The sequence below is a fragment of the Nelumbo lutea genome, chromosome 6 (assembly GCF_056320005.1).
Source record: "Nelumbo lutea isolate HS-2025 chromosome 6, American lotus-T2T, whole genome shotgun sequence".
Taxonomy (NCBI): Eukaryota; Viridiplantae; Streptophyta; class Magnoliopsida; order Proteales; family Nelumbonaceae; genus Nelumbo; species Nelumbo lutea.
The window spans coordinates 13,697,899-13,721,880 of NC_142689.1; the positions used below are offsets into that span (position 1 = coordinate 13,697,899).

At 37.9% G+C, this 23,982-nt stretch overlaps 1 protein-coding gene and 1 long non-coding RNA gene across 2 annotated transcripts; both read left to right on the plus strand.

Annotated features, from left to right (window-relative positions):
- Nucleotides 1-1,510: 1,510 nt before the first annotated feature.
- VAMP727 (vesicle-associated membrane protein 727) lies at nt 1,511-13,920 on the plus strand. Its single transcript, XM_088948834.1, has 6 exons — nt 1,511-1,887; nt 2,588-2,848; nt 2,954-3,152; nt 3,271-3,391; nt 13,412-13,474; nt 13,569-13,920. Exons 2-6 carry the CDS (start codon nt 2,659-2,661, stop codon nt 13,710-13,712), a joined length of 717 nt encoding a protein of 238 aa, XP_088804960.1. The 5' UTR covers nt 1,511-1,887; nt 2,588-2,658; the 3' UTR covers nt 13,713-13,920.
- Nucleotides 13,921-14,585: 665 nt separating this feature from the next.
- On the plus strand, nt 14,586-23,711 carry LOC148847463 (uncharacterized). The gene is made up of 4 exons (XR_016100954.1): nt 14,586-15,452; nt 22,895-23,041; nt 23,134-23,172; nt 23,264-23,711. It is a non-coding gene; the product is annotated as an uncharacterized LOC148847463 (long non-coding RNA).
- The last annotated feature ends 271 nt before the right edge of the window (nt 23,712-23,982 follow it).

The window sequence follows — 23,982 nt, forward strand, 5'->3', positions numbered from 1 at the left end:
TTGTAGTGGTGATTTGGGATTGAATTCAAGGTTCAAAGTATTGATACACTTTGATGCATGCATATTAGGGTTTTTCACCACACTCCCTCTTTTTTAGTGTTTTTTGCTCAAATCTCCCAAGGGGTCGGTCTTAGGCTTGCCTATCCCTGGAAATGAGAGATTTGGGTTCACTCGTGACATGGTTTGAATAGCTAAGAGCATAAAATTGCAAAATGGTAGAAATGAATATGGTTACTTTAACTAGCATAGCTCTTTGGAAACAAACCTTCGGGAAGGTTGACGAGATTGTTGTGTTGCTTTAATGTCTTATTTGTCAAACTTTTAAAAAAGGAAAGAACAGGTCAAGAACTAGGGTTTTAAAGATTCAATAAAGGAGAGGGCAAAATAGTTCGTAGGGTGATTTTGAGTTTTTTAAGTGTTTTAAGGCACACATGACATCATGTGCTCTTGATAATTAACAGAATGCTAATGGTTGAACTTAAGGTTATGCTTGATTGCAGTGCAAATAAATTTGCATCGATGCAAAACTATGGCCGTGTAAATGATTTGAGTATAAATTTTGATCTATTTATGTTTCAAGTTTTAACTTATTTGATTTGATTCCGGTATAAATGAAGTAAATTAAGACATGAAACAGAATACAGTAAAACTCAAAACAAAATTAAATGAGAAATTGCAATTTTTTTTTTCATTTGCACTATCATACATTGTGATTTGTACTAGAATAAATAAAATTTCACTACAACCAAAAGCAGCATAATTATTTCAATAAAAGCAAATGATGATTTTCCCGCAGTTTTGTATTAGAAAGGTTGATAGGAGAGTTGTTAGGGGTACTTTCAAAATATAAAATTTTAGACTCGAGCCCTTTCACATTTTGTATTAAAAAGGCTTAGTTTGGAAGGAGTACAAATGCAAATATGTAGAGTGTAAAAATCTTATATTTTGTATTATTTTATATGTATTTGTACTGTATATATTTGCATTTGTACTCTTTCTAATATGAGCAATGAAAAACACAAACATGTCGATGAAAGATGAATTAAATAATGAGGTTGTAAATTATGGGGTGTTTTAATAATACACAAATTATAGGGTAAATTTTAAAATTGGACTGGATAGGGAACCATTCAGGTCGAATGGTCCGACTATTCTATTTGAATGGATGACAGTTCTAACTTCAAAAAATTTAAATGAATAAACAAAAAAAGGCAACAAATCATTGTCCAGGTTGACAATTTAATGACTTAATCACTTAGCTCAGCAGACTGTTAACCAAATCAATGGTTTTTGCCCAAAAAGTGGTTTTAGAGTGAAATAAAACCGATCGATTCTCAATTTTCCGATCCAACCATCCGGTCCAATCCAGTTTTCAAAACTATGCTCCAAGTCTTTACCGGTCTAGATTCAACAATGCTTAGACATGGGTGCAATTTGGATGGGATTTGATTAGAAATTCAAGGATCCGTTTGAAAAGAGTATAAATATAATTACAAGTACAAATACAAATACTATCATTTTCATCAACCTTATCAAATTTTGGTCTCAAAGCCTCAAACACTAACCCAAGCCAAGTCCGATGTTCGAAAATTCTTATGAAAAAATATACAAAGAAATGTACTTATGAAAAAATATCAAAGAAAATGACTCACTTCGTAATTAAGACGTGATTTATAGATAATTTCAATACGTTCATTTTTTCCCTTGAAGTTGACGATGAAAATTATTAAATCGACAGAACAGCATTACCTTGTGATGATAGCTGACTGACGCCGTGACTTGAATTATTCGGACTCCTGAGATTTCTTCTCTCCTTTTCGACGCTTCTGCGGAGGGGCGAACGAACCGTAACCACCAAGCAAACGAATTTAGGGTTTCAGCCTTCAGGTTCGAGCCATGCCTCTTCGTTTTCTTCTTGATTCTGTTTGGTTCTCGTTCTCGGCTCTCTCTCTCTCTATCTCTCCTGCTTAAATCCGGTTTATTCATTCGACGTTTTCTTAAAATTTCCGTCTGTTCTAAAGAAGGTTCATGTTCCTATCATGTGATCACAGTGTTTGCGTTGCGAAGATCTGGTTTCTGACTCGAATTGAACCAATTGCACTCTATGATTCTGCAAAAACTACAATATAGTGTTGATACTAAGTTTTGCAGATGAAAATCCTACTTTTGTCATCGTTTGTTTGAACTGTACTAATCATAGCAACCTTTAATGTGGAGCGAATTTGTTGGTTATTTGATTATTAGACTCGGTGAATATTTGAAGAATATTCGAATACTTTCTATGTAGGAGATTCGGAATTCACATATAACTAACCAGAATGACTAATCATGTGCAATTAGGAATAACTAGACTATTTTAAGAATTAGTAGTCATGCATACTCCAAGTCATCCACTTTTGCATCTTTTCCATGTAATGTTCTTCGTGTAACATCTCGCATTGGATCATATTTTTAATTTGACCTATTTTAACATAATCATAAGTGGTTATCGTTCTGTAAGCAGTGATAATGAGGTTTTCCAGGTTCTGATGGCATTTTACATCTTGCTGCTTAATTCACTGAAATAGGATTTTATGATTTTCTGTAGGTTTATAGTGTATTAGTCAACTGGTTCACAGTTCTTGAGGGTATTGATACATTGGAAGCCAAACCTGAGCTATGAGTCAGAAAGGCTTAATATATAGTTTTGTTGCAAAAGGGAATGTTGTATTAGCAGAACACACTTCATTTACTGGGAACTTCAGTACCATTGCAATTCAGTGCTTACAGAAGCTACCCTCAAATAGCAGCAAGTATGCCTATTCGTGTGATGGTTACATATTCAACTTCCTCATTGACAGTGGATTCGGTATGAGTTTTTATTTATTCATTTACTTGATTTTTTCCCTGACGTGCTTTATCTGGTTTTCTAGCAACTCTCATGTTTGATTGGATATATATCATGGACTTTCAGTTTTTCTTGTTGTTGCTGATGAAGCTGCTGGAAGAAGTTTACCTTTTGTGTTTCTTGACCGAGTGAACGATGATTTTAAACAGCACTATGGGGCAAGCATTAGCAATGCGGGGCCACATCCGCTTGCTGACGATGACGATGATGATTTGTTTGAGGAGGATAGATTTAGTGTTGCATACAGTCTTGATAGGGAATTTGGGTATGCCAAGATATTCAGTGTTTCAGTGATGCACATTCTGAGTTATGCACTGCTTATTTATTTTATTGTATATTCTTTTCATGTTCTTTGATCCTGTAATTTGTGCTTGACTGAACAGTCCCAGGCTCAAGGAACACATGCAATATTGCATGAACCATCCAGAAGAGATCAGTAAACTATCCAAACTGAAGGCTCAAATAACAGAGGTCAAAGGAATCATGATGGACAATATTGAGAGGGTACATATTTCACCTTGGGGTGTCGACATGTTTAGTTTGACAAAATCTATCCAGTAATTCATGCAGTATTTAATATGTCTGCAAAAGGCTGAAGAATATGAATTACATGTTCAATTGGTGATTTTGATTCTGATCTTATTACAAACCCTAGAAAACCCCAAGCTATTGTTTCCTTACCGATCCATGTCATTGTTGAGTCAGGTGTATGATTAACTTCATCCCTGCATATACTATCGAACAGTTACAAGAAGTACCACTCCTTGTTTTATCTAATTTTAGTCCCATAAATTACACAATCAGATCTAGGAATTTCTGTTGCATCTCTTGTTTGTTTGTTTTTTTTTTTCATCAGAAACTCAAGGCGGTGTTTTAAAAGCGCAAGGCACAAGGTGAGGCGTGCACCTTTTTAAGCAAGGTGCAAAAATTAAAAAAAAGCTAAAAAATAAAAAAATGTAAAATAAAGTGCCAAAAAATTCAAAAAAATGCAAAAAATAAAAAATTATTAAACATAATATTAATAAAAATATAAACTTAAAATTTAAAATAAATGTTTTAAAAACCTATTGTCTAAAATTAAAATACATAAACATAACATGTAAAGCATATTCAAATGAGAATTTAAAATAAAATCAAACATATAAAACATTTTAAAGCATATAAAATCCACAATCTCTTTTTTTCTCAATTACATTACTTCAAGTAGCTAATGTGATATATTACATTCCTGATTCTACGAGCCGTCATTGTGCCACGCCCCTCGAGGCAAGTCCAAACGAGTCCATGTTAGGGTCTTAAATTCTTAGTTTTTACATAAAATAATGATTTTATAGTTTTAATTTCTTTTTAAGAAATTTTATTAGGATGAATGAATGGACAACATTACCAAATAGGGGGTTCTCGAAACTTCAGTGAGTGAAAGAAGTGAGCGAAAAAGTGTCAAATTTTCAAAAGGCGCATGCCTGGGCTGAGGTGCAAGGCACACCAGGTGCACACCTAGGCACACCAGGCATGCGCCTAGGACCTGGGCGAGGCACCTACCCTAAAATGCGCCTCGCCTTTGTGCCTAGGTGTGCCTTTTAAATCATTGACTCAAGGAATTTTATTAAAGCTTACAAGAAAAAGAGAATACAAGTCGTTAGGAGTAGAGCCCTTTACAACAAAAAGACCCTCCACCCTTTTAACATTGAGTCCAATACAAATGATTGTCCATATTTTCCTTTCTTAGCTAATCCATCCACCAAACCATTAGCAGAGCTCCTAACCCATCTTGCATGAATTTGCAATTGTCTTGACAGCAACTTGAACTGCCTGAATTCATTTCTGAATTGCCATAACACCCCTTCTCCTTTTTCAACCAACCAATTTCTATTTTTGAGTCCCTGTCTACAGCCAGCCTTGTAATTCCCATTTCCTTAGCTTTTGGCACCCTGACAATAGAATCCATGAATTCACAGCTCTTAATCAACCTGATCAATATGCCCCGAAAACAAACCACAAATATTCCCACTCTCATCTCTGATCACTCCTCCATTTCCGAAGAGTCCCAGATTGCCTAAACTACTTCCATCAAAGTTCAGTTTCATCCACTTGCCACTTGGGGGAGACCATACCTCTAGGATCTTTTGTTTCCTAGAGGAAGAAAGGGCGATTGACCTCTAGCTTTGAAAAAAGTCTTACTTTGAGAAATCTGAAAATAATTTCAAAGTTTTCACCCAGTGTGCTATTCTTACTGTAATAGTCTCCAATATTGCCTCCTTACATCCCTTGTCCTGCTTAGCAAGTATGTGTGCTATGCATTGGAGTATTGAATTATGTACCCTCTTTCTTTTAACAATTTTCAGAAAAAGCAAGATGGAAGTTAAACAAATTGAAAAAGAGGAGAGATTAAGGATGAACATGGATATAGTATATGTGATGTAGGACTGGCTACTCAACTATCAAATTGATGTATGACAATGACCCAAAGGTGAGTTTAGGATGGTATTGATTGGTTAGAATTGGGTTTAGGGATGATTGATGACCCAAATGAAGGGTTGAAAGGGGTTTGAAATGTTTTGAGTAATTGTTGAGAATTGTAGTCTTTGTATGAGGGTAGAAAAACAGAAGATTAAAAAATTAAGCATAGAAATGAAAATTTTAATGAAATTTTGTAGATGCATTTAGAATGATGGATACTAAAAGACAGCCAAGAGTATTCAAAGAGCTGGGCATTCCTTTGATTATGTTCAGCAATACATGATCACCAGAACAAGAGTTCTCAAAGACCTGAACATTCCTTTTCCCCCATATACACCAGAATACAACCATTGATAACATTCCCTCGACAATTCTACCTCTATTACTTGCACTACTGATCTGCCAACTCAATAGAAAAGCTTGAATATATTGTGGAAAGAACCCAACCTGTCCAAATGTATCCAGAAGAACACTCCATACTTTGGAAGCACTTGAGCAGTGCAAGAGAAGATGGTTGGTTGTTTCCAAATCTTCAGAACATAAGACACACCCCACTGGTCTGGTGACATTCCCCTATTTATTAATTTATCATGGGTCAGTTTTTATCCGAGAACTGCAGTCCAAGCAGAAAACTTGATTTTAGAAGGGGTTCCACCATGCCAGATTCTGTTACCTGGGAACTCATGGTGATCTTCTTGGCACAAACTTCTGTAAAATGATCTCACAGAGAACACACCTCTGCCCTCCCATGTCCATCTGCATGAATCAGTAATACTCACCTTTGACATATGAGCCTGCACAGTTTGCAGCAATTCTGACAATTGGTGAACCTCCCAGTCATTCAAACTTTTTCTAAAAGTTGGACTCCAATTGACAATATCATTGGATACTGAATAGCAATCTTTCATGTATCACCAAAAACCTCCCTGTATTGACTCTTGAACAATCAGGAAAATAGCTTTGATAAATTTCCTTCATCAAGAAGGAGCTTGAGAGAAACAGAGATAGTAGATAGTTTCAATAACATGGATGATATCATTCTGTGTCTACATGGAGCTTGAGAGAAACAGGAAAATAGCTTTCAAGCTCCTTCATCAAGAAGGAGCTTGAAAGTCTTTATCTAGGTGGCCCAAGGCAAACTACATGGATGATATCATTCTGTGTCTGGCACAAGGGCTGTTGCATCTGCTCATTTAAGTTGTAGCATATGCTTTTATACTTGATTCTTTTAGGTGTTTTATTCTGGTTTCTCCGTTCTGATTCATTTCATTTCTTTTTTTTTTTTTTTTTTGTCTGTGGATAACATTTTCACATGGGGTATCTAGTATGCAAAGTGATAAGAGAAAATAGGAAAGAGAACACCAATTAGATTGTATGGTTAAATTTATGTAGGGTAATGCTATGATGCAAACTTGCAGCCCATCCTGAGAAATGTGTATTCCTTTGGAAATGAGCTTTCTAAAATCTAGATGACTGGTTTTAGATATTGTTGTCTACTCTTACCTTCTTTGTGTGGTAAGCATGGTTGCCAAGGCAACACCTAGGCAACAAGGCACCAAGGGAGAGTTGTCTCACTTACATTCCTAGCTCTTTTGTAATTATACCAAGCACTATATAATATTTTATATATCTTTTATTTTGTTTTGAGAATAGGTAAAGTATTCTTATTAAAGAAGGAAACAAAACATGTACAACAAGTTACTGTAAACAGGGATTTACATTCACTGCCTATGCAGTCCTATCACCCCCAGCCCTGCTTTACGAAATAGATTCTCATGTACAAAAGAGTGTTACAATTCCTATCAGTAAACAGTTTGTTTACAGAAAGCCAAGAAAACATTTTGCCCACAATTTTATATATCTTTTGTTTTCTGATATTATTAATAATAAAACAGACATTATTACACCCTTTATTCATTTTTCTGAGTTTATATACTAATTTCTTTTTGTTAAGGTTCAATCAAAACACATTTTGGTTTATGCTATCTTTAACCCTTGAAGACTTCAAAACCTGAACGGACGTGTGCTCTCTTCTTTTTTTTTTTATTTATTTTTGTTTTTTTTGATAAATAAGTGCTCTCTTCATCTTTTGACAAAAGCACTCTCAGTCCTTATGTTATCTGAATTTTGTTTTCTCTATGTAACCTAGGGAATTACCTTAGGACTTAGGGACTTTAATTAAAAGAAAAGCTAGGCAACAAAGTGCCCCCTGTCGTCTAGCCTTGCCTTAGCATCTTTTTTTTTTCTTGATGAATGCCTTAGCATCTTGTAAGCTATGCTGATAAGCTAGATTCATCCAAAGAGCAACAAGTGTAGGATGTTGTTATGGGAATATTGTAGTGCAAACTAATAGATATGATATTTTCTATAATATGCCATTTCTAATTTGAGTTAGGAGATTAGGTCCATTAGTCTAACCAAATATATTTTTATCTAGCCATTTGAAGCAATGTTTGGGGATTATTTTAAACTTTTTTGAGCAAAATGGTAAAGTACTTCATTGAAATTCTAAATGCAAATATATACAGGAGGGCTACAAATGAGTTGGATCTGATCCATTTCGAATTCAAATTTGATCTGATAAGAGCCGAATTTAGATATCCTTTTAAAAGTTAAACGAATTGAACTGGATCGCAAAATCTGATCCATCAGCTTATTGGATCAAATTTGGATATTTGATCTGTTAATATTTATTATTTTTGTTTTACATATATAGTATGCACCAATATTTATTTTTATGACATTTATGCCCCTATTTTCACAATTAATTGTTTTTAATATGCCTAAAAACTGTAAGTAGTTCACTGGCACCTTCTCCCTTGTTTGTCTTCAATTTGATCCAATAAGAAACCTGACAGATTTACATTTGATAGGAATCAATTGGATTTTCAATATTGTCGTTTGAACTCGTTCCGCTAATATTAATAGATATTTGATTTGAATATGATAATTGTAAAACACATCCCTGCTTGAGAATTTGTCAAAACTTGAAGTGGTTTCCTGTTTTCTTTGAGCTAAATGGGTAAACAAGTCTGAAGATAATTTAAAGCATGGAACTCAGCAAGGCTAATAAAGTCTGAAGATACCTAAAAGCATGGAATCAGCAAATATTGCGGTTGGACGTCAGTTACTTACTGTCTTGAATATCTGGCGGCAGTAGTCAACAAATTGACAAGTACTGTGTAGGTCTGAATATGAGATTTTCAGATCTAACCTCAAAGAAAAAAATGCAAAACAAAAAAAAAAGTGTGTTAATGAGCAGTTAACCACAAGAGAAAGAGAGGGGGAACAGTGATGGAAGTCTGAGTGAGGATATGGAGAAAGGGAGGAGATTGAAGACAGGATTAACACAGCCATTGTTTTTGTTGAAGATCATGAGGTTTTTACCCCTGTTCTTTGGCCTACTGCAGAAGTTGGGATTCAAATTGAAGCCAAACACAAGTTGGTTGCTAGGGGGGGGGGATTGAACACCCGATAGAGGAGGACCTAATCAGAAACTGAATATTGGGCAGGGTGTCAGTAAGAAAATAATGGTGGATCACCAGAATCCTCACAAGGATTCTATAGGTATGGACAAACGACAGAATAGTGGGAGTAATTGTGAGTGTGACACAAGTACAGGAAGCTCCTTGCAGAAAACCTTTCCAGTGATGAATGTTGGAACCCAGCCTTCACAGTTGTGTTAGAGTGTTGGGATTCCACATCCAGTTGTTGAGTCTTCATTGGAGCCAGGTCCAGGTAAGTTTGTGGTTTTGGTTTTGGATACTAACCCTTGCTCTGTGCCTGTTGCTTATTCTCCAGAGTCCCAAACAGTTTTTAAGCTGCCTGCCCATATTTTGGAAGTTGAAGATGAAAATATTGGTTTGGAGGTACAGGAAGAAGTTGAGAGAGGGGAGAGAGTGTGGGACCTAATAATGGAAGAGCTCAATGAATTGACAAGAGTAGAATTGGAGAAGGAAATTGAGGGCAAGGAAAGAGGGAATCCTATAGTCGGGGGTAGGGTGGAATCTGAGAGACGAAAAAGAGAAGACTCATTAGCTGATTTTGTAGGAAAGTTGGGATGTAAAATAAAAGACCCGAATGAGCTAAAAGTGTACTTAAAAAACAAAAAGGAGGAAGGGGAAATTAGAAAAAGGAAGTTGAGTGAAGTTGAAAGATTAAGGTTGGATGTGGAAGGGGATGAAGAATTCAGTGAAAGGAAGGGGAGGGGAGGGGAAGGAAAGGAAGTAGATAGAAGTAAAGGGCAAGGGGCAGATTAACTTGGAGAAATGGAGATTTTGAGTTGGAATGTGAGGGGCTTGGGAAATATATGGAAGAGAGCTGTAATAAAGGAAGTCTTAAGGAAAGAAAACCCAAATATATTTCTAATTCAGGAATCTAAATTCACAACTTTTGATAACAGGTGGGATAGAAGTGTGTGGAGAGCAAATGGTCTTGGTTAGGCAATGAGTCCCTCTTGGGGCTCTTTTGGAGGAATAGCAACACTGTGGAAGGATGAGATTTTGGAGGGAATTGAAGAATTTGTTGTAACATTCTCAGTCTTTGTCAAATTTAAACAAGTGGCTGATGGATTTGAATGGGTTTTGAGTCTTTTGACTAATGTTTATGGCCCTAATGGTTATAGAGAAAGAAACGAGTTGTGGGAAGAGTTAAATGGTATCAAAGGTCTTTGGGGAGGAGTGGGAGGACCATGGTGTTTAGGAGGGGATTTCAATGTTATTCGATTCACTAAGGAGTCAAAATAATGTGAGGCAAAGAATTGCAACAAGTATGAGGAGATTTAGTGATGCTACCAATATTTTTGAGCTCATGGAATTGAATTTGTTAATTGTTACATAACAGCTTCACTTGGTCCAATCTCCAGGCTGAACCAATTTGTTCAAAATTAGGCAGATTCCTTTTTAATGTAGACTGGGAAGAGCATTGGGGAGACTTGGTGTCAAGGGCAAATCCTAGGGTTACCTTTGATCACTGGCCAATCTCTATAAGTAAGCATGATTTTGGAGATAGAGGACTTTCCCCTTTTAGATTTGAAAATATGTGGTTACATCATTTAGGGTTTAGGGAGAAAGTAAAGGAGTGATGGAATGAGAGCAATCCGAGGACTAATTGGGAAGGCATGAAATTCCATTGGAAGTTAAAAGAGCTGAAAATCAAAACCAAGGATTGGAATATTAGCATTTTGGGAGACTAGAAGAAAGAAAATAAGAGGTGATCAATCAGATTGAGATGTTGGATGCAAAGGAAGAAGAAGGATCTTTTGGGGAAAGGGATAAGGAGGTAAGGTGGGAGTTGAGAAAGAAATTGGAGGATATTCTTTTCAAAGAAGAAATCTATTGGAGACAAAAGTCTAGGAACAAGTGGGTGAGGGAAGGAGACAAGGTCTAGGCACAATTTGGTGTTCAGGGTGCTAGGTTTGACATGTAGTATATGTTTGGTATGACTTCTATTTATTGAACAAACGTTTGTACTTGATTTGTCTTCAAAACTGAGAAAAAGTGGTTGATAAACGTTTTTTTCTGGTTCTATTGGAGACAAAAGTCTAGGCACAAGTGGGTGAGGGAAGGAGACAAAGTCTAGGCACAATTTGGTGTTCAGGGTGCTAGGTTTGACATGTAGTATATGTTTGGTATCACTTCTATTTATTAAACAAACGTTTGTACTTGATTTGTCTTCAAAACTGAGAAAAAGTGGTTGATAAACGTTTTCTTCTGGTATTTGTTGACAGCTAGACGCCACTAGGTGCCAAATAAGTGGAACAGTAAATAAACATCTTTGTGTTGGGGGCATAGTTTTCAAGGTGCCAAGGTGAGGCCAGGCGACAGGGGGCGCCTTGTTGCCTAGTCGCCTAGGTGATGGATTTTTCCAAGTAAAAACATGTATCTCAGGGAAGTTCCCTAGGTTCCGTAATCATATTTCCTTAATAAATACCCATAATTTTCACAAGTATAAACTTCATGTTGAAGTACAGAAAATCAACATATTCCAACATATTCATGAGAAGAAAAAGAAGTAAGAAAAGAAAATTCAAAAAATATATGGGCTGAACCTCTATTTCTGTTATAAGAAATTAGTATATAAACACACAAAATTAGTAAAGAAAAAGAAGAAAATGTGTTGATTGGACAACATTTTATGTTCTTCCTTACTTATTGGTTGAGGTTTTGAAGTCTTTGACGGTTCAATACAGCATTTAGCAATGTTTGTGTTGATTAAACCCTAACAAATAAGAAAATAATAAAAAGAAAATAGTATGTAAACAGACAAAATGAATGTTTTAGTTTAAAATGTCTTTTATAATTATAACCTCAAAAGATTAAGAACATAAAAGTTTTTTATAACATGCTTAGCAATTAGGCGAGGCGAGGCGAGCCTCCAAGGGTGCCTTGTCACCTTGACAACTATGGTTGGGGGAAATGTTAAAATAAGCTTCCACCAACGGTTGGCTTGCATGTAAACCATAACAAACATTTATATGATAAATAGGTGTGCGAAATAGCATGATGGGGCAAATGCCCACATGGCGATGACCTGGCACCATTTATCAAATAAACGAAAGCCATACCAAACACCCTGATAATATATGGTTCTATTACTGATAAAATGGTTTTATTGTCTGTAATATATCAAAATTTGAGATTTTCATTTCTGTTTAAAATATATTGTGAGTGCACAGTTGAAGGAGAGAAGGCTTTACATGTGTACCTTTTTCTCTCTCTCTGAGTGCCTGTTTCCCTTTTATCTTGCCTTTTGTCAAATGGATTCTGCTCCCTGGAGAAGTTGATAATTCTTAAGATTAGAGTCTGTTGTTCAGCTACAGGCTATTGCTTGGTGCAGTGGCAAAATCTCAGTCTGACAAGCCTAAGAATCATAAGGTTAGGTCCATCTCCAGTCTATCCCTCCCAAGACCCTGAAAAGCCAGGATCATCATTGGCTAACTTGAATTCTACAGTATGTTGTTCAGCAACAATTTTAGGAATACGGTAATGGTTTTGTGAGAAATTGTTTAAGATGGATTCTTAGGTATTATGGCAGTGGCATTGGATTTAAGCTTGAATATGTTGTCACTTTTCAAGATCTTAAAACATTAGTTGTTACTGATGGATGGTTAAATATTAAGAAATCGGGATAAAGGAAATGGATATCTTAATCTGTATTTTTTCTTATAAGTTGGTGATCTTTTCTCTTGGGCTCATATTTCTTCTCATGGGCTATGCTTCTGGTGGCGGAGGAGCAGTTGTCAAGGCCTGAATTGGTGAACCCCTTGTCTCCCTAGCTTCAGAGCTAGAATTGGTGGATTCACAAATGCTATTGGAGCCTAGATGGTTGATAGGTAATGTAGAGAGAATAATCCAAATTTCCTTGAGGCATGCAACCTGACCAGTTGATAGGTAATGTAGAAGTTGAGTTGACAGGCATGCAAGTTGCAATTAGTTTTTCCCCTGTTTGATAAGTAAGTTGTCAAGCCCTAGTTGCCTATGGATTGATTATTTCAGTTCTGAAGTGGATCAGTTTCATCTTAGTGTAGAACCAAATTAGGTTGTTGCATGCAATGTATGCTGTCGCTGCCATCTATAGTATGCTGCATCTCACTTGCATTTTTTCCATCTTTGCCCTCCAATTCTGATATTTCTTTGCAAGGGAAACGTTTACGTTGTAGACATAAAGGTGGTGTTTGGTTCCATTGCCATTTTCTTAGAAAATGGTGCCACATTGGAGCCACATCAGTAACTATGCCTTGCAATGTTTGGAACGTTAGAAGTGACATTTCCCAAAGTGGCCTGATTTTTTGAGAATCGACGCATGCATTCATGCAAACAACAGATTTTGTGATGCGTTTTTGAAAATATCTGATGAAACGTGGCACTGTTTTCTCAGAAAACGGCAATGGAACCAAACACCTCCAAAGCACATAATGGTGGATTCGTGTAGCTTTCATGTTTTACAATGTCATTGTGTTGACACAGGACAGACTTCCGTCTATCAGCAGAAACATACTGTTTGTATATAGATGAATTAGGTAGGCTGTCAAAACTAACCCGATAAAATGCCAAACTGTCTTAGGTTTTGGATCGTGGAGAGAAGATTGAACTTCTAGTGGATAAAACTGAAAACCTTCAGTTCCAGGTATTTTATTGGCGTCCTACAACTGTTACTACATGTTTCTTGGAGCTTGGAGTATTGATGTATCTTTGACGTGGTTTCTGCAACTTCTTGTCAGGCTGATAGTTTCCAGAGGCATGGCAGGCAACTAAGGCGGAGGATGTGGCTTCAGAATATCAGACTTAAGTTGATGGTTGGAGGTACGATCCTGGCCGTCATCATCCTACTTTGGCTTTTGAGTTGCAGAGGATTCAAATGTTGATGGGAAGCACGAAATAATTACTGGAACCTCTCTATTGTGTACAAATAAAAAGGGGAAAAAAAAACGTATCTTTGTACAATGGAACTGGTGCTGATTTGTATAAACTCAAACTACTTTCCTATCCTTCCAGCTGGCTTAATCGTTGTCCGTTGATGTAGGTCTCGGTAATGCTTTAATGCGAAAAAAAAGATCTTGATAATTTGATTAATTTGGAATTTGTGTAAAATATCAGATTGGTTGAGCTTCATATTTAAATTTGATTCGTTGTAGATGTAAAGGCGATGCAGACTGAGACTGACTTTCTGAGTTCTGACTCGCGCGTGTGAGAGAGAGAGATCCGGTCCAGCAGCCTCGCTGAACCAAAACTAGGCCGAGCATCATACCCACTATTTGTTTCGGGTTGCTCCTTCAACTTCAGGTGTTGGTTTAAGGCTCTTCTACCCCCTGAACTAGAGCCAGACCCCGAAACACTCTTTTAAGGGTGTATTCAGAAAGCCACTCATACCATATGTATCAGTCGATACAGTATGTACTAAAATTTTGAATCTTACAATAATCAGGTAGTATTTATTTCTTAAAAAATCAGGTAATACTTATCAAAATACATGGATGGGGTTTGATTTTCTAATCGCTTCTATTATCATGTTTTTTGGGCAGTATAATTATTTTTTTCTGTAACCATTAACCAAAACTAACGAGTTCACTTTAATACCCGAAAAGCTTGTAACCAATCAACTGATATCATATAAACTAATTTTGGTGGTACTTTAATTATTTATCAAAATTTATGGTGGCTTTTGATTCTTCGAATTCACATTTTCTTCCCATAAGGGATTGCCCTACAATGCCCCACAGCACATCCCTGCCGTGTATCAGAAACATCTTCCTTGTTTTAATCATCGGGAGATGTTCTCAATGCATGGCGGAGATGTGCTGGCATTGTGGGGCGGATATGTGATTTCTGATTCCTCAAAACTCTTCTACCCGTAGTATAGATTTTTTTCCTTTTTTTTTTGTATTAATAAATGCCTGAATCCCCATAGAGGTTGAGGTCGGAACTCAAAGCTGCATCTTCGTTGGGACAAATCGTCCAGCATAGATATTATCCTTTAGTATAAAAAAAACATAGATTTTCTTTTGATTGCAGTGTAACTTTATTTGCACTAATGGGAGTATAAATGAAAAGAATGCAAATTATTGTTTAATTTTGTTTTGAATTTTATTAAGATAAATTTTGAAACAAAAATAAATAAATAAATCAGAATTTGCATCCACAAACCATTTACATTACCGTAATTTTACAGTAAATATATTTGCACTGCACCCAATATGTTTTTGTGGAGGGAAGGTTTTAATAACGCTAACGGAAACTGGTTACAACTTACAAAGGCCAACATTGAATTGGACCAATTTGACTCAGACGGCGGTCTCCATGTCAATCCATAGCCGGAATTGGTTTTCGTTTTGGCAGATTCTCAGGACTCCGGCCATCTATACGTCTTCATTAAGGAACGCGAAATTTGAAGACTAAGGCGGAATGGAGCGGCATGCTGCCTTCCTGTTGGCGACGATGTGCCGCTGCCTCTATCGGTCGAGAATCGATATAGATGGTCGTCGTCACGTCGTCAGATTGGGTAGCATATAGCCTATAGGGAAATGGAAGAGAGAATGGTAGAGTGGTCTCTGCTTTGCAATTCGCTTGCTCCAATGATGTCTCCGAATGTCGATATGGCTGAAAAGGTACTTCTTTTCTCTTTTCCTCTCTTAGTTTATTCTTCAAAAAATGGAAGAAAAAAGGTTTTTTTAACAGCATTTTCAGTTGATGTTCGTCGGATTTGATTTAGGGTTGCTCTGTTGTTGTTAATGAAAAGACAGTGACGTTCAAAACTCGATTCTATGTTGCTTTAACTATTGAGGATTTGTAATCAACTCTCCGAACTTCTAGAGCTACTCGTCCTGAAGAATTTTCCAATCAATTAAGTCTCGTCATTCGAAGAGTACCGCTCACACAGATAAACGTGGGTCTCTCAGTATTTTGTGGGTGTGGGTCTGAATTGAACAAACCATGGATAACACTGTTGACGTGAATTCTGGTAAAGACTCGAAAGTTTCAAAGCCATTAGACATTTCTATTATATGAATGGAAACTTAAAGCAGATTTAAAATGCTTGGGATTTTGATGTGATTTTCCTTAGGATTTGGGTTGATTCTGAAAGTCTGAAACTGAAAACTAAGCGCCAATATGCATAACGTTGCACAGATCTACTATCTGATTAATTAGGTAGATGAACACTTCAAACTTGCAAGTTGTCAAGACCTTATTATACTCACAATTGTGGATTCAGTCTAGGATATCTTGATTCCATTTCTATATTATTGTCTTATTTTTTCTGTTTGAGTTCATTTCCACTGCAGTTCATATCTTTAATTGACTTCATCCCTAGTTGGATGGCATCAGCTTCTGATGGATAGAGATAGAGTTTGTTGCTTTTGATCTTAAAGATCCTATAAAGAGAATCATTTTGTAAAGAGATGGAATAGTAGTTTTCTTATTTCAGAAATAATTCCATTTTATCCCTTTGATTGTTAATGAACTAAGTAATGATTAGACAAGAGAGTTGTTTTGGAATAGCTATGGACACCCAAGAAGAGTATCTAGTCATGAGGAATCAGTGTTATAAAGGCATCAACTGGTCAATAACTAGTTGACTGACTGGTCAACTAAGGGCCATTCTGATTCTGACCATATCATCCCTGGTTGGTGGATTCATGATGTGGTTTCCTGGGACAATTAATGTTGACTTGATTAAATTACTGTCACTAGGCCTTGTTGGCATAATTAAATACAAAGATATTTTTATAGCTCTATTTGTTTGTGTTGCTTAACCATTTAAAAACAGTGTTGTCAGAGGTCCTTTTTTTTTTCTTTTGAGGCAACAGACCCCCTAAAAGTCTTGAGGTATGAGCGACATTAAGACACAATTACTGATAAAAAAAGACTAAACTATTATAAAAAGGAACAATGGCCACTAATCATAACTAATGTGATGAAAATCAATCATGAGAAATAAGAGGTTGAACAATTTTTTTCACTCCATGAGGTGGAACATAATTTAAATATTCAAATTTCAATATCATTTGCAACTTAGAACCAAGCCTAGATAAAGGAGGAGGGTTGTATCAGGTTGGCATCTGGCACCAAAACTTTTGCCAAACCCTCATGAATATGTTAAGATGGATGATGAGTGGACAAAGTAGAAAGGATAGGATCAAGAATGAAGTCATCAGTAAGAACCTAGGCTCAATCTCTCTCTCTCTCTCTCTCTCTCTCTCTCTCCCGCTCCACACACACACATTAAATAAAACAGTGGGTCCACCCTTGTTAAATGATATGCATGCTAAATGATATATAAATCTGGGAAACTAGGCAAATTTTAGTTGTTTATTTTATGAAATTATGAAATCCTTTTTACTTAGGCAACTAGGTGCCCTACTGTTGCTCAGAATCACCTAGATACCTTGACAACTACAACTGTACAGGATAGGATAGTGGACTTGCAAATAACACATAAAACAAATAAAATGTCTTACCGGCTACATGGTTTCTATAAGATTGGAGACTCATAAATGGTAAACATTTCCACAAAACTTCAATTTTTGTGATGCCAGATCAGCAAAGGAGGATTTTGGAATCTCATATTAGTGCCAAATTCAAACCAGATAGTTCCCAACTTGAAATATGATTACAAACTGGGATAGGCTCAAAGGCATAATGGGAACACAAAATACTTTTAAAAGGGGATAACATACAAGATGGGAAATGGGGGAAGGTTGATCTTCTGGCGGGAGAAGTTGTGGACAGGCAAAACCTTCAAGCAGATGTTCCCACAATTAATCTTGTAGAAGAAGACAAAGAGGCTTCTGTGGCAAAGTCCTATCAATTGCTGGGAGGTAATGTGGCTTGGTCACCCAGATTTTGTTGGAATCTTCATGATCAGGAAACAGGAGGTAATCGCTTCAGTCAGATCCTTTGCAAGAAATCTGAGAACCCCCAGGGACACTACTTTCCCTAGTAAATCCATTTGAAGGCCATCTATCATTCAAAGATTACCTTTTTGCTGTGGCCTGCTATGATTGGGAAGTGCTTAACTAAAGATATCCTGCTGAGAAGAGGCATGCGGATTCAAGACCAATCCTGTTGGATGTGTAGAAAGGACCTATAAAATGTGGATCACCTTCTCATCCAATACCAGTTAGCCCAGGTGCTCCTGTTGCACTTCTTGAGGGTGGCTAACCTAAGTTGGACAATGCTTCATTCTCTTACTGAGTTGTCATCTGCCTGGCCACTTCAGGGTTTGAGTAGGAAAGGAAAATTAATTTAGGAGATGGTGCTGGCAGTTGTTGTGGACAATATGGACTGAAAGGAACAGAAGGATTTTAAATAACAAATGCAGGATAGAAGAGGGGTCCATTGGAAAAATTGGGTTGTGGGCTTCAGCCTCCACCTCCAAGGAGTTCACTCACCAGTCCACTGTGCAGCTCTTTCAATCTGTTAGTTTGTGGAATCACTGAAGCGGCCTGTAGAATTCCTGCTGTACAAATTGCTATTTTCTCTATGGTCAGTTCTCGAAAGGAGTGAGGCTTAAGATTGGAGATGGATCACGGGTGAGATTTTGGAACTTGGAAGGACGTTTCCCTGTGCTATTCAATTTGGCTGCTGACAAGGATGTTAGACTAGTGGACTGCTTTCAGTTTCAGATGCAAGAAGGAAAGGTGGTGTTGCACCCTCAGTTCAGAAGAAATTTGAATGGCTGGGAGTTGGACGCTTGGTAGAAACGTTACATTTTCTATACAGTATTCAAGTGCATTTTGGTAATGCAGACAAAAGAATTTGACAGTGGGAAAAGACGGGAATATTCACAGTAAGCTCGTTTTACAAAGTCCTTGTCGGTTCTGATGGACAGGTGGTTTCTTTAAACATTATTTGTGCAAGAATGTCCCTGCAAAAGTAGCTTTCTTTGTGTGGATGGCTTACCTAAACAGAATACATACTAGGCTCAATGTTGAGAAGGGGAATGATGCTGGATTCAATGGACTCTGTGCTCTGTGAAGGATTTGGAATAGGTAGATCATTTATTACTTCACTGCAGTTTCTCTTTTGAGGTTTGGTCCAAGTTTGGGGCGAAGGGAAGCTGCCTAGGTTCAGTAGTGGATTTTGTTAAGAGCTGTAGGTTAGAAGGGTTGACAGAAAAGGGAAAGTTGGCTTTGAACTTGGTCTCTGTTGTAGTTTTTTGGTGTCTATGGCAGGAAAGAATGCAAGGACTTCTAAAGGAAACAGCAGTTCTGTGGACTCTAACTTTCAGAAGGCTTTGGAAATATGTTTTCATGGATAGCTATACACAAGCTGTTTGAATATACAAATCATGATTTCTTTTTTGTATATGGAAATTTTTGTAAATCAAGGGTTGGGGTTATAGCCCTGGGTACAGCAAGTTGTTGTGCATGACTGTTTTGCTCTTTTTTCTCTCTTTTTAATACAAAACCAATGCTATTTTATCTATTGAATAAACTTACCTTATATTTTTCAAAAGATAATTATTACAAATTAAACAGAAGTCAGATAACCTAAACAGGGTGATCTGAATTCTTCCCTTACAATAACTTTCTGTGACCCTCTTCTCCAGTTTGTTCTACAAGAAATGGTCAATTTAAACCTTCTCTGTCTTTCAGCACTTGATAGAGGGGCCTTCACCATAAGACATTCCATCAGTAACTATTTTTCCTCGCTCTTCCTTACTCCTAATAACAAAGTGAGTTTTCACAGAGACTGCATTGCTTTGAGTCCAGCTTACCTACATGCCCTACATTATTATGAAGGGTGCATAAGTAGAACATGCAATTCTATGGTGCTGCAATGTTAATGAGAAAGTGTGGGAAAGAGAGATCTTTTCCTATTCATATGCCCCATCTGTCCCTTCGGTAACTAACCCCCCCCCCCCCCAAAGAAAAATAAATAAAAAGAAGGAAAAGAAAAAGAAAAAACATCATGTTATTTCTATAACTTGTATACCTGGGTTATTGGCGAATGATAAAGAACAGCTGAGTTTGCTGCTCAAGTGTTTTTTCTAATTGCATTTGTCTGTATCCTTGCATGTTGACTGCTGTCAGGAACAATTTGAGGGCTATTATTTTGGCCAAGCCCAAATGGAGGGATATCTTTCAGCAAGCAAAGCCTTATAAAGGATACCTGCAATTCTAAGTTAGAAAATACTGAACTACCAAATCAGGTGTTGGATGTTTTGCAAATGAAACCTGAAAGCAGCTGGTGGTTGTGAGGACCACCTATTGACTGCAGAGTGTGTCACATGCAGTCAGTATACATGAGAAGGAAGCCAGAACCAACATTTGGAGTTCCCCCACTAGGGAATCTCCCAAGGATGATAATTGTTAGGAACCTGCCTAACTCAGGGCTCTTCAAGGGGCCAACCTCCTGAATTCTTGGGAAGGAGAGAGAGAGAGAGAGAGAGAGAGAGAGAGTTTTTAATGCTGAAAGAGTCCTCGTCTATTCCTCTTCTGCTCTACTACTTATAGTGTTACAATCTTGACTGTTACAACTATTACAAGTGGATGGCAGTTGTTACAAGTGGCTGGTTAGTTGAGCTGATGTGGCCTCCTCTTGTAAAATTGACTAACTGCCTTCTGTTGGTCTGTTCCAACAGTCTTGACAATCCAATTGGATGGCAGTTGTTACAAGTGGATGGCAGTTATTACAAGTGGCTGGTTAGTTGAGCTGATGTGGCCTCCTCTTGTAAAACTGACTAACTGCCTTCTGTTGGTCTGTTCCAACAGTCTTGACAATCTCCCCTTCCTTTAGAGCGACCTTGCCCTCAAGGTCTAATGTAGGAAATTTGATTGCAGATCTAAGTAGGAAAATTTGAGTCCATGTGCATGAATATGGGTTGATCTAGGTCTCCTCTTTGCTTTGTCTGTGTTGCAAGACTGATGGGCCTTGGGCCCTTGCATGTCTACCCTTGTAGATGGACTATAGAGTTTCCTTATGTGAAGTCCATGGTGAGACGGGCCCAGTCACAGACTACGGGTCCTAGCTGCCTTAACCATTAAATGCCTAGCACCACGTCTGCTCCACTGAGATGGAGAGGATATAGGTCCACCGTAAATTGGTGACCCAAAATCTTTAGTGGTAGGCTCATGCAAATGCTATTGCAAGATTGGTTGTTACCGTTGGCCACATGAACCGTAAAGGTCATTGTTGGTTGCACCAGAAGTCCCATTTTATCCACCAAGACTTGAGTTATGAAGTTAAGGGAGCTGCCACTGTCTATGAGGATTGACACTTGGCGTCCTAGAATCAGCCCTGCAACTCTCATTGTTTGAGGGGACACAAGTCCCGTAAGGGCTTGTAAGGATATTTCAGGCGTGCCATTGGATAGTATTTCCCACCTTGGGTTAGATTCTCCGCAACCGGTGATGTCGTCTTCCTCTTCGGCATTTATTTGGGGGAGAAACACTTGTTGTTTCTTGCAGCGATGGCCCGACTCAAATTTCTCTTTGCAGTTGTAACAGAGATCTTTGTCTCTGCGGGCTTGCATCTCTACCCAGGTCAGCCGTTTGAAAGGAACCAGTGGGCCTGGGCCCAGTACTCCTTCCTCCTTGTCTAGTGTTGTCGTCCTTTCTTGCTCCATTCTTGCTTATGGACCCCATGGTCGCTGCACCTTTCTTGCTCAACTGAACTTGTCCTCATACAATCTTGCTAGTTCTGCCGCATTGATGACCGAAGTGGGCTGCATCGCTTTCACTTCCAGTCGCAGTTCTTCTTTTAGGCCGCCGACAAAGCTTCCCACCAATGCCTTCTCCGTCCACCCTTGGACTCTCACGGCTAGCCTTTCGAACTCCATCTGGTATTCTTTTACTGATCCTACCTGTCGCAGCTTTGCCAAATTTTCATCAAGATCTTTGAACCCAGATGACCCAAAACGGACAGTCATGGCGTCGGTGAAGTCTGCCCAGGTTTGGCGAGGATGCCCCCTTCGGTACCATTGAAACCAGAGGATGGCTTCCTCTTCAAGATGCGCAGAAGCCAGAGCTACCCTATCTTGCCCCGGTGTTTCATGGTAATTGAAATTCCTTTCTGCTCTGAGAATCCAGGGAGTTAGGTCGCCGCCTGAGAAGATGGAGAAGTCGATTTTGGCTATTCTTGTTGCCGCCCCTGTTTTGCGGCTGTTTTCATTGCTGTGCTCTTCTTGGCCTCCTATGTCAATGTTTGTTGCCCCTTGCTCCAGTCGAAGGAGGAGAGCAGTGAAACTTTCCTTCATTTCTTTGAGATCTGAAGACATTCGATGGATCTCAACTTCCTTCTGATCCACTCGGGTGTCTACTGATGTGTTTCTTGTGTTGGTCATGCTGGCTCTGATACCAAATTGTTAGGAACCTGCCTAACTCAGGGCTCTTCGAGGGGCTAACCTCCTGAATTCTTGGGAAGGAGAGAGAGAGAGAGAGAGAGAGAGAGAGGGAGTTTAATGCTGAAAGAGTCCTCCTCTATTCCTTTTCTGCTCTACTACTTATAGTGTTACAATCTTGACTGTTACAGCTGTTACAAGTGGATGGCAGTTGTTACAAGTGGCTGGTTAGTTGAGCTGATGTGGCCTCCTCTTGTAAAACTGACTAATTGCCTTCTGTTGGTCTGTTCCAACAGTCTTGACAATCCAATTGGATGGGCAGTTGTTACAAGTGGATGGAAGTTATTACAAGTGGCTGGTTAGTTGAGCTGATGTGGCCTCCTCTTGTAAAACTAACTGCCTTCTGTTGGTCTGTTCCAACAGTCTTGACAATAATTGACAGCTTGGGTTGCTCACAAGGGTTCATGCTGTCAACCTTATCCTGAACTATCAATAATAATTTCCTTTCCAATCAAAGAATGCATTAAAAGGAATTGGTTGTTTAAACCCCCTTCCCCAAGGCAAAGTATTCTCTGCCTCTTTTTCTATATCTGGCTTTATGTGTAAAGATCCTGTGACAGAAATTTATAAACAAGTAAAGCCTTTTCTTTTTTAATTTTTGCTGGTTAGGACTGTATATTGAATGGGATTCAAATAAGAATGCCTGCCTCTGACATTTTAATTTAGTGAAACCTTAGTCAATAAATGAATGTGCACATCGTGCAGGATGCAGAAAGTAGCAAACAAATTTGGAGTTGTGATACCAGTTGAAGAGGCAAATAATGCACGTTACAATTCAGTAGCAGTAAGCAATTGATGTTGATAGGACAGATATTGGCCTGTGCAGGAAGTCCCATGTTCCAGATGGGCCAGGCAAGTGTTTGAACTTTCAGGATTCTCATATGCAGTTAAAATATTATTTTATTTGCATGCAGTTCAATTATTTTTCCTCTTCTGGCTACCAGGAAAATTTCTACTTTAATCCAGGTGATGCAAGGTTTAAGGTACATTGATCTTTGATAGACTTGATTTATTTGGTGATTTTGTCCCGTGAAACTTATTGCAAGTTTGCAACCATGTTTGCTGCAAAAACAGGTCATTGGAACTAAGTTCACCAAACCTGGAATTAGTAAGCAAGAAATTTTATCTGAGAAGCAGCATTAATAGAATTCAAAAGCTGATATAAAGGAAATCCAAGTACCGATGGGTGGACTCTACGAATTATCAAGGGCCTTGTGTTATACATGCATAGTTTTTTTTTTTTTTTATCAATATACATGCATAGTTTAGTTTTTAAAGGCTTAAGCCTTAAATCAACGCACTGGGGTTAAGCTTGAACTACACATTCTGAAGCTCATGCCTGGGGCTGAGCTTGCCTTGAGGCTTTTCATGGGCATAGGCCTCTTCAGTCCAAAAGTTAATTCTGCTCTATATTTTTATTTTTGATTTCTAATGTGTAAAATGTTCAGAAATATGTTAGTGTCCTACCATGGTAATGAAAAAAAAAATAGAGAGAAATAGAGAAACGGTATCTTTATCTCAACAAGGGCTCTATTTGGAGAGTGACCATGAAACCCTAAATCAATGTGCTCATTACTCTTAAAAATATATTTATGACATCCAATTCTACAAGTTGATGAGTTCTTATTATAAAGTTGAACTGAAAAAAAAATGCAACTTCATTGGCAACTTCATTGGAGGATCTATGATTAGGTTCTATTTTTTTCTTCCCTTCTATTGAACTTCTATTGAATGTAATTACTTTACAGACACACAAATGCTAGTCGAGTGGCACATGCATTTGCACATGTAAG

Excerpts from the sequence above, each read along its gene's own strand:
- VAMP727 (XM_088948834.1), top strand. The coding sequence starts at position 2,659 with ATGAGTCAGAAAGGCTTAATATATAGTTTTGTTGCAAAAGGGAATGTT. Across the intron at positions 3,153-3,270 it reads AGTCTTGATAGGGAATTTGG|TCCCAGGCTCAAGGAACACA; the intron begins GTATGCCAAGAT and ends TTGACTGAACAG. Across the intron at positions 13,475-13,568 it reads CTGAAAACCTTCAGTTCCAG|GCTGATAGTTTCCAGAGGCA; the intron begins GTATTTTATTGG and ends ACTTCTTGTCAG.